General features: G+C 28.1%; 1 protein-coding gene across 1 annotated transcript; it reads left to right on the top strand.

The window, feature by feature from the left end:
- Nucleotides 1-3,189: 3,189 nt before the first annotated feature.
- On the top strand, nt 3,190-8,812 carry LOC114179467 (salicylic acid-binding protein 2-like). Its single transcript, XM_028065815.2, has 3 exons — nt 3,190-3,669; nt 8,177-8,302; nt 8,373-8,812. The coding sequence occupies exons 1-3, from the start codon at nt 3,292-3,294 to the stop codon at nt 8,655-8,657; spliced, it is 789 nt and encodes a 262-aa protein (XP_027921616.2). The 5' UTR covers nt 3,190-3,291; the 3' UTR covers nt 8,658-8,812.
- Nucleotides 8,813-9,410: the final 598 nt, after the last annotated feature.

Below are 9,410 nucleotides of genomic sequence, written 5' to 3'. Positions count from 1 at the left end.
TCTCAGCAAGGTAATAATTTTATAAATATTGAAGCAATTGGGGTGTCCAACCTGTATACAAGATTATATATTTTCTTATGCGGTTATGGTTATAATATTAAGGGTTAAATATGTTTTTGGTCTCTCAAGTTTCAGCGAAATTTGAAATTAGTCCCTCATTAAAACTTTTGACCAATTTAGTCCTTCATCTTTAAAAATGCATGAATTTAGTCCTTTTAACCAAATTTTGTTAAGTTTATAAGACATTTCAAGCGCATTTCATGATAGTATTTGACTTATTTACACTGTTTGACACATTTTTGCTTCAATGTTAACTTAAATATTATGATAAAATGCATTTAAAATGTCAAATAAACTTAATAAAATTTGGTAAAAATGACTAAATCCACACATTTTTAAAGATGAACGACTAAATTGGTATAAAGTTTTGAAGAGGGACTAATTCCAAAATTCAAAATGAAACTTGAGGGACCAAAAACATATTTAACCCTAATATTAACTATTCCGCTTATAATTCAAAAGAATTAATATGAAACTCCCCACTTATAATTCTTTCTTTGAATCTTAAGAAATAGTTCTTTTATTCAACAATTGAATTTCTAATATCATGCTTGAAGATAGGTGAATAAGTAATTTTATATTGTTTTCATTTTCAAGGGTATCTTCTCTTTATCACTTTAAAAAATGAATCTATTATTTTATTTTTCATCAATATACCTATTTAAAAAAATTAAGACTAAAAAATAATTTATCAAAATCTAATCAAAAGTTAAGAGATGTAATTACTAAAAAAAAGTATGATAATCAAGTCACATTTAAGAAACGGTTATGAAAAAACATATAGTATATAATTTTTCTTTTTATATTCATAAAAGAAATCAATATATAAAAAAAAAACTCATAAGATGAAAAAAAAAACTAAATATCAAACTAATATTTTTCTATCAAGAGAGTTATCTTCTTTTATTTTAAAATGGATGAGAATTGAGAGGGAGAGAATGAATTTATGTATAACTTTCTATCTCTTTTTTAAAACAATAAAAAAATGAGATGCAAGAATAATAAATGAATACAATACATGAGAAACTTAAAATGAGAGAGAACAAAAAAAATCTCAATGAATTTTATTATTCTTTATTATGTTTAATTTTTTATTTTATTATTTATTAATATTAAATATTATATTTTATAAAAAAATAAGAAACAATCTAAAAAATTTTAAAAACATATTTTGAAAAAATTTTAAAAATCTTGGGGGGCCATGGCCCCCCTATGGACCTTCTAAGTTTTGTCACTATGACAAATGATTGATAGACTTTGAAGTGTTAGCATAGTTGAGATGTAAAAGTTTTTAGTGATGCTTAACATAACCTTATTTGAAAAATGAAATGCAAAATTATTCTAAATAAATTTGGGTACGTATTGGATTAAAATGTATTTTCAATGAAATTTTGAAGAAAATTCTAAGTAAATTATGAAAATATGAAAAAATTATATTTAATTAAAAAAAATATTTGCCTTAAAAACAAGTTTTAAAAAAGTTGATTTTAAGCCTAACTCAACTTTACAAAACTGATTTGTAAGGTCAGATTTTGACTCTCTCATATATTATGAAATTGTCTTATATTTCTAGTCGAATTTTTTTTTTGATATTTTCCTTTTATTGTTTTGTTAAAACCTTACTTTTATTTGGTATACAATTCATAATCATAATGATAACAAAATAATAAATAATAATAATAATAACATTATTATTTAATAATAACTCAAAAAAAATTTAAAGGTTTAAATATGTTTTTCTTTCTGAATTTTGAGGTAAAATTAGAATTCATTGTCCGAAAATTTGATAAATTTTGGTTCATAAATTTTAAAAATGAATAGATATAATCCTTTTAACCCAATTATATTTTTTTAGATGTCAAACTCTTTATATGCTAGCATTTAACTTATTTATCCTGTTTGGCACATTCTTATATTAAATATTAATTAGAAAACACATTTGACACATAAAAAAATTTAACATAATTAAATTAAAATAATCACATCTATTTATTTTCAAAATTAAAATTGAAATATATCAAAATTTTAAGAAAATACGATATTAAAATTATATTTCATCTACATTTTTACCTTAGCAAATGAATCTTCAACGTACATAATTAAGGGAACCACGTGCAAGTATAAAAAGAAATTGAGAAATGAATGTAGGTTTATGAGGCGCGTATGACATGAAATGGGTTTGCACTTATTAATCCATAGTTTGCAGATTTCTTTCACAGTTGATTCACATGTCTTCCATAATTAAAAGGTACACTTATACTTAACCAAATGAAGTTTCCATGTACATAATCAAAGGAACCACGTCCAAATGTTTAAAAAAAATTAAAAAATAATGTAGGTTGATGAGGTTCAAATGATATCGAATGAGTTTGCACTTATTTCAGTACTGCTTTGCACATGTGTGCCTGACCTGTTTAATATGTTTTCCAACAAACACAAAAATGGCAATGGAATCAGAAGTTCTATACTCATTGATTTAATCTGCTACAATAGCCAACCATAGAACATGCAAAAGATTATACAAATACATGATTGCAATAACTAACCTCACTAACAAGCTAAAAACTACGGTAAAAATAGGTCATTTCAACCACTACAAACTACAAATTACAGTAAAAATTTGTCTTTTCCTCCACTACAAACTACATACTAAAGGAAAAATGAGTCATTTTTGCCAAAATCGATACCAACGATGAATCACCACACTTTTCATACACTGGATAAATGAAAAACCTTTTCACTAATAACAACAAAGGAGAAACGAAGAATCAAAGGAATTTCAGAAAAATAAAGGTTCAACACTTTGTCAAGAGGTTGAAAATGACAATAGTTGAGAAAGCAAATTAAAGAAATAAGCCATGTGAGAAGTAAGTGCGAGTTAAGAAATAAGAATACAACTTAAAAGAAGATGGACTTGAAAATAAGATTTTTTTGCACAAAAATTTCCTCTCCTATACCCTTATGCCTTCAAACCAAAAAAGTTACAAAAATAAAGAAAAGTTTCAAATAAAATAAATTAAAATTTTCGCTGGCACATATAAAGTTACGAGATAATTTGTCATTTTTCTTTTTGTCATTGTATATATTTTCCTAATAAGTAATGTACCTTTACTGTTCAAAAGCAATAATTCAGTCATTTATTGACGAGACAGTACCCTCTATCCTTTCCGGTTTCTAAAGACAGGAGAAGCGATTGAAAGTACTCAGCTCAACCCCGAACAAGAAAACATAATGAGTTCAGAAAAGTTTTTAGAAAGGAAGCACTATGTTCTGGTGCATGGAGCTTGTTTTGGAGCTTGGCTTTGGTATAAGCTGAAGCCGCGCTTGGAATCTGCAGGCCACAAGGTCTCGGTGCTGGACCTTGCAGCTTCTGGCACCAACATGCACAAAATCGAAGATGTTCATACTTTCTCACACTATTCTGAACCTCTGTTGCAGCTATTGGCCTCACTACCCCCAAATGAGAAGGTGATTTTAGTAGGTCACAGTCTCGGAGGGCTCAACATCGCACTTGCCATGGACAAGTTCCCAGAAAAGGTAGCCGTTGGTGTTTTCGTAACTGCTGTCATTCCAGACACTCAACACAAGCCATCCTATGTCTTAGAAAAGGTTAGTTTCTCCAAACCAAATGCTTAGTCTATGGTTGATGTTGAGTTTGTGTTTGTTGTTAAGGAATAGCTCTGCTTTGTTATTCAGACGGGACATGCTTCTAACTCCTATAAACTCATCATTAAACCCTACAGAATCGATTTTAATTAGGTCTGGTTAGGAGTCAGAACCCATTCTCTTCGATCATAATTTACTGCATAACTGACATTTCTTCTATCAACACCAACACGCTGTCATCCCTGCTATTAGAAACTAATTAAAAGCACGAGTTGAGAGTTCACGTGGGAACAGGGAATTTATTGAAGTGTAAATCTATTTTAAAGTTTACTAATTTTAAAACAAATATTTATAGAAATATGTTGTATTTCAAAATATAATTTCACATAAAAGGGTTCTACTTCAATAAATATTTTTAATTTTATATTTTTTTACTTTTAGTTTTCTTAATAGAACTTTTATTAGTTTTTTTATTGACATCCTGCATTTACGATTTCACTCTTTCTTTTCCAAACGGTGGTAAAAATAAGTACGATCATTAGTTCTTTTTCAGAAGTTATACATTTGCTTTACAGAATTTTATTTTTTTAGAAATTATATTTCAATGCAAGATTCTTTTTTTACTTTTATTTCTTTAACTTTTAATTTTGTTTATTTTATTTTAGACACAAATTTTCATACTTAGACACAAATTTCCATACTGTGAATGGAATAAAGTTGCTGATAATACTGCATTGGAGACCGCTATGGAAATGAGAGGTATACTATTTTGGAATAGAAATGAATATAGAATTACCCAAAGTTCAAACTAGTGCGGACATGGAAGCTGAAGGAATAATATATTCTCTGGTAAGGGTATCAGTGGGTGCAGCAAAATAAATGTCACATATATTAAAATAAATAAAGTATGAAAACTCGGAAGAGACATTTCGTTTATAAAGATAGATAGAGGATTGGTATTGATTTGAGTAAATGAATATGTGTATATTTTTTTTTGTAGATTTATAGAGTAAATGAGTAAATTTGAAGATAAATTTTGTGGAAGTTAGTGAGTAATTTGAGTTATGTGATAAATTAAAAAAGTTTTTAATAAATAAAATTTGAAGATTACTAAAATATCCTTGATGATAAAAATAAAATAAAATAATTAAAAATATTAAAAATTAAAAATATTTTAATTATTATAAAAATTTATATATTTTTATTATTTTTAATTATTATATACATATATTAATAATAATAAAATTAATTATATGTATATAATTATATTTTTAACAATATTTTAATTATTATTAATTATTATATAGGTATATTACTAATTTATATATTAATATATTAATCATAATATTTATAACAATATTTTAATTATTATACATAATATATTTTTATTATTATTATATATATATATATATATATATATATATATATATATATATATATATATATATATATATATATTGGAGGATACTATTGTCATACAAATAGAAGAAAGAATTATCAGGGAGAGAACACACTTTACAATGGTAATTGAATGGTCAATAAGGTCATGAAAGTAAATTTAATGGAAATTGTTGCAAATATTTACATTTGTGAAGGGATGAGATTTGGCTATTTAATCGCAAATCTATCGCCTCAAATTTGTTTAAATCTTTTCATGTGAATATGTGAAAAGTGAAAATTCCGTCGTCGCAAATTTGCAGATTTACAAAATTTGCACATACGAACACTTTGTAAGAGTGTATTACTTTGGAGGTATAGATTTGGGGAAGATTGTGAAGATGAATTTGTAAAGATTTGAGTGAATAAATTTGTGTATTTTTTTTTAGTGGATTTAGAGGGTAAAGTAAGTGAATTTGAAAATAAATTTTATGAAAGTTAGTGAGAGATTTGATTGATGTGATAGATAAAATAAATTGTAAAAATAGATAAAATTATAAAGTTACCAAAATACCCTTGATGGAAAAAAAGAATAATTTTGTAATTTGATGTTATAAAAATAATTAAAAATAATTAATACGAATTAAAAACACAAACACAGTTAAACAAAATGAAAACACACACACGACATCGATTATATAACCGATGTCACTCTTCCTTTTGCATAGGCTCCGGTTACGTAACCGGTGCCACACACTGCATCGCACCGATTATATAAGTTGTGTGCATCCTCCTTCAATCGGTCATCCTCCACCACATCTACCATCTTCCTCCCCCACCATAGCCCACCATGTCTACCATTTTCCTCCCCACCACACCCCATGTGGCTTTCTATACTCACAAACCCACACCACACACCAACACCAGCGCATTTACTTGTGCAAAATGCAATTACAGAGCACCACCACACCAGTGCTTCAATTCACACACATACCACTTCTGTTCTTACAATGAAATAAGACCACCAAGGGTTAATTTCGTAATGTTATCCATAATACATTCAAATCAACTTCCTTTTGGGTGGATGGTATAAACGTTCCATCCCGCAAATCCGTACCCACCAGCAAATTGCTACACATACTCTGTAAAAAACATAGACAAATTCAAGAATCCGTCCTCGCCAATACACATAAATAGTACCATCGTCTCAAAGGAAACATTGCGTAAACCAAATATCTGCCTGCAAGTGTAATTGGATTTTAAGTATTTTAGAAATTTAGATAATTTTAATTTAGTTTTTATTAAAATTTTTCTTTATTAATTATCAAAAATTATTTTTATTTTTATTTAAGTATTTTTACGGATTGGTTCTTCTATTAATAAGATAATATGGTCGTTATTTTTATTTTTTTCTTTAACTTTTTCAAATTCTCTAGATAATTTGTTTATGGAAAAGAGCAAGTTAATTCACAAGACAAAAAAAAATGACTACATGAGTAAATGCTTAAATATTTAATTAAAATTATTTTAATTTATTGAATAATTTAAATTCAATTAAATATAGCTTTTTATAAATTAATTTAGCATTTTATTTGGTTTCAATACCAAGTGAAGGAAAAGAAAGTAAAGAGGAAAAAAAATTTTATCTTCTTTCCATTTGATGAATTTTTTGGTGCAGGTGTCACTAATGTTTTTTAATTGCCACTTTCTGTATTGTTTGAACCATCCTTCTTTTTTTAACTTATTTGAAAGAGATCCACTCAACGAATGTTAAAAATGATTTAGTTTAATTTATAAAAATGAGATTAAGTTTGATTTTTTATTTGATAGAGACAACTGAATGCAAAAATACAATTACGAATAAAACTTACGCAGTGTAAAAATAGTTTTTGACAAAATAAATTATTATGGTTAGACTTGGGAAACATCATAAGTAATGTTGGGTTTGGATCCATCCTGATTGTCAAATCTAACTTGAGTCATGAAATTATTCTTGGGGTTTTCTTCGTGCTTCCCATTGATTTCTTTCTGCAACCTCAACTTTTGTTGCAAGTTCCCATTTCATCCATATAAAATATATGTTAAATAAATAAATAATTATTACATGAATGGGATGACTGAAATTCGGAACATACATAATTCTGATTAGAGCTGTGAAAATGGATTGAAATTCGCGAGCCAACCCGGTTTATCACGGGTTCGGATCGAGTTGGGTTGAAATTGTTTTACAAATTTCAATACGAGTTGATTTTTGACTTGACTTATTTAGAACCCGACTCATCCGGGTTAAACCCGTGATGAGTCAGGTTGGCTCACCAACCCGCAGATAGCAGATAAAAGGGTTACACAAGTGTTTTTATTTTATTTATTAAGTTGGGTTTTACATTTGGGTCATGTTAGGTTTTTTTTTATCCAACACATAAATAATTTGTATTTTTTTTTATTTTGGTTTGTATTTGGATTGTATTAAAGTTTATTTAGATTTTAATTAGAATTACAATTTAGTTTTGACCAAAAAAAGTAATATTTTTTTTTAATTAAGTGAACTCGTGAGCCAACCCGTTTAACCTGCCAACCCGTAGTGGGCCGAGCCGGGTTCAAATTTTTCTGACTCGCTAAAAAGTGTGTCAGATTGGATTGGCTCACTAAATCATCAACCCGTAATGGGTCGAGGTAGGTCGGGTTGGATTACCCGTTTTGACAACTCTAATTCTGATATCTCATTCAAGAATTCATCAAATTACGAAATCGGATTAAAAAACACAGAATTTATATAATAATATTTCAAAGATGATATTTTTCCGATGAAGTAAAATATTGTTATATTGTTTGTATTTCACACAAATATATAGTAAAAAAACGTCATCTACTAATGTTTTGTTTTCTTATTAACACATGTTAATATATATTTTTACACAAAAATAAATTATTAATGTAATTGAGGATATGACGTATTGATGATAATATTATGAAGTAATTGTATAATAAGTCTGAGAAATGTATTGTGTAAATAGATTATTGGTATATTGTGGTGATTTGTAAAAAGATTGAGGCCGCGTTTACATCTTATTTTATATGTTTTGAAAAAAGTGAGAAATGCATACTTATTATTGCCATTTTGTCTGTCCTTCAGTTGATTGAGAGTACCTTGGGAACGAATTGGTTGGACACTGAGTTTTCAAAGAGTGAAAATAAAACAACAGTTATTTTTGGTCCCAAATTCCTGTCCAAGAAACTCTACCAAGCTTCTTCCACCGAAGTAAGTAGATGATAAAATGTTGTTGCCATACTAAGTGAGAATGTTTTGTAATAGTGATCGAATTTTGCAGGATATAGAATTGGCCACCATCTTATTAAGACCAGGATCCCTCTTTATCGAAGACTTGTCCCAACAGACCAACTTCACTATGCAGGGATATGGGTCAGTTCCTCTTGTTTTTATTGTTTCCACTGAGGACAATGAAATTCCACTGGATTTTCAGCTCTGGATGATTCAAAATGCTGCAATGAATGTGGAGGTTCTGGAGATCGAAGGTGCAGACCATATGCTTATGATTAGCAAGCCACAAGAACTATGTGATTCTCTTCTGCATATAGCTACTAAATATGCATGAATCTTCATGGAGGCTTTATTTCTTGTGTTTCGAATCCACTTCTCATCTCGTTTGAATCAGTATTCTTCCAACCACCAGACCATATCTCATGTCTTATTCTTCGTGTCTTGTTGAATGAATGAAACTTCTCGAATAAATTATGTGTCTTTCTGCCACATTACAAGGATTTCTTTTTTCCATTATAAATCGGATGAAACACATTATACAAATCGTAAAAAAAATAAAAAATTTACCTATTCAAACAAAAATTACTTTTAATTTTGTTAGTAGTATCCTACTGAGGCGGCATTTCCCATAATTTACGTCTGCCAAAACTCTATTCAGTAGATTAAATAGTATGTTTGTTGCGAGAATTCACCATGACATGATTAGTTACTAAAATGTAAGCATGATTTTAGCTAATAACTAAGGTATGCATAGTCATTTTGTGAAATGAATGCATGCTTTAATTTTATACCTTCAATAATGTTAATCAGAGAAAGAGGCGATAAATATAAAACACAACTCAAATTTGGTCGCTTGAAAATGCCAAATACAAAAAGTATTTTTAGGTGCTAATTGAGAAATCTATTCTTCTTTTTAGGAGCTTTTTAATTAAAGTTCCATATTAAGGAACTTTCTACATCCTTCACTACTAAAAGCTTTCTAGATTTTTATAGATTGTACTTAAGGAAATTCAAAAGTCATTCTAGATATTTCTATATTTCAAATTACAATAACATTTTCTTTTCCTTAATTTGAAAATTTTTTTCT

This window comes from Vigna unguiculata, chromosome 3 (genome assembly GCF_037176805.1).
Source record: "Vigna unguiculata cultivar grain cowpea cultivar isolate G323 ecotype 2 chromosome 3, ASM3717680v1, whole genome shotgun sequence".
NCBI lineage: Eukaryota > Viridiplantae > Streptophyta > Magnoliopsida > Fabales > Fabaceae > Vigna > Vigna unguiculata.
The sequence above is the reverse complement of the archived record's forward strand: the minus strand, read 5'-3'. Positions and strand labels throughout refer to the sequence as shown.

Bases quoted from the DNA above. Each gene is read 5' to 3' on its own strand.
- LOC114179467 (XM_028065815.2), top strand. From the start codon at position 3,292: ATGAGTTCAGAAAAGTTTTTAGAAAGGAAGCACTATGTTCTGGTGCAT. The intron at 3,670-8,176 runs GTTAGTTTCTCC...TCTGTCCTTCAG, and splicing joins CATCCTATGTCTTAGAAAAG to TTGATTGAGAGTACCTTGGG. The intron at 8,303-8,372 runs GTAAGTAGATGA...CGAATTTTGCAG, and splicing joins ACCAAGCTTCTTCCACCGAA to GATATAGAATTGGCCACCAT.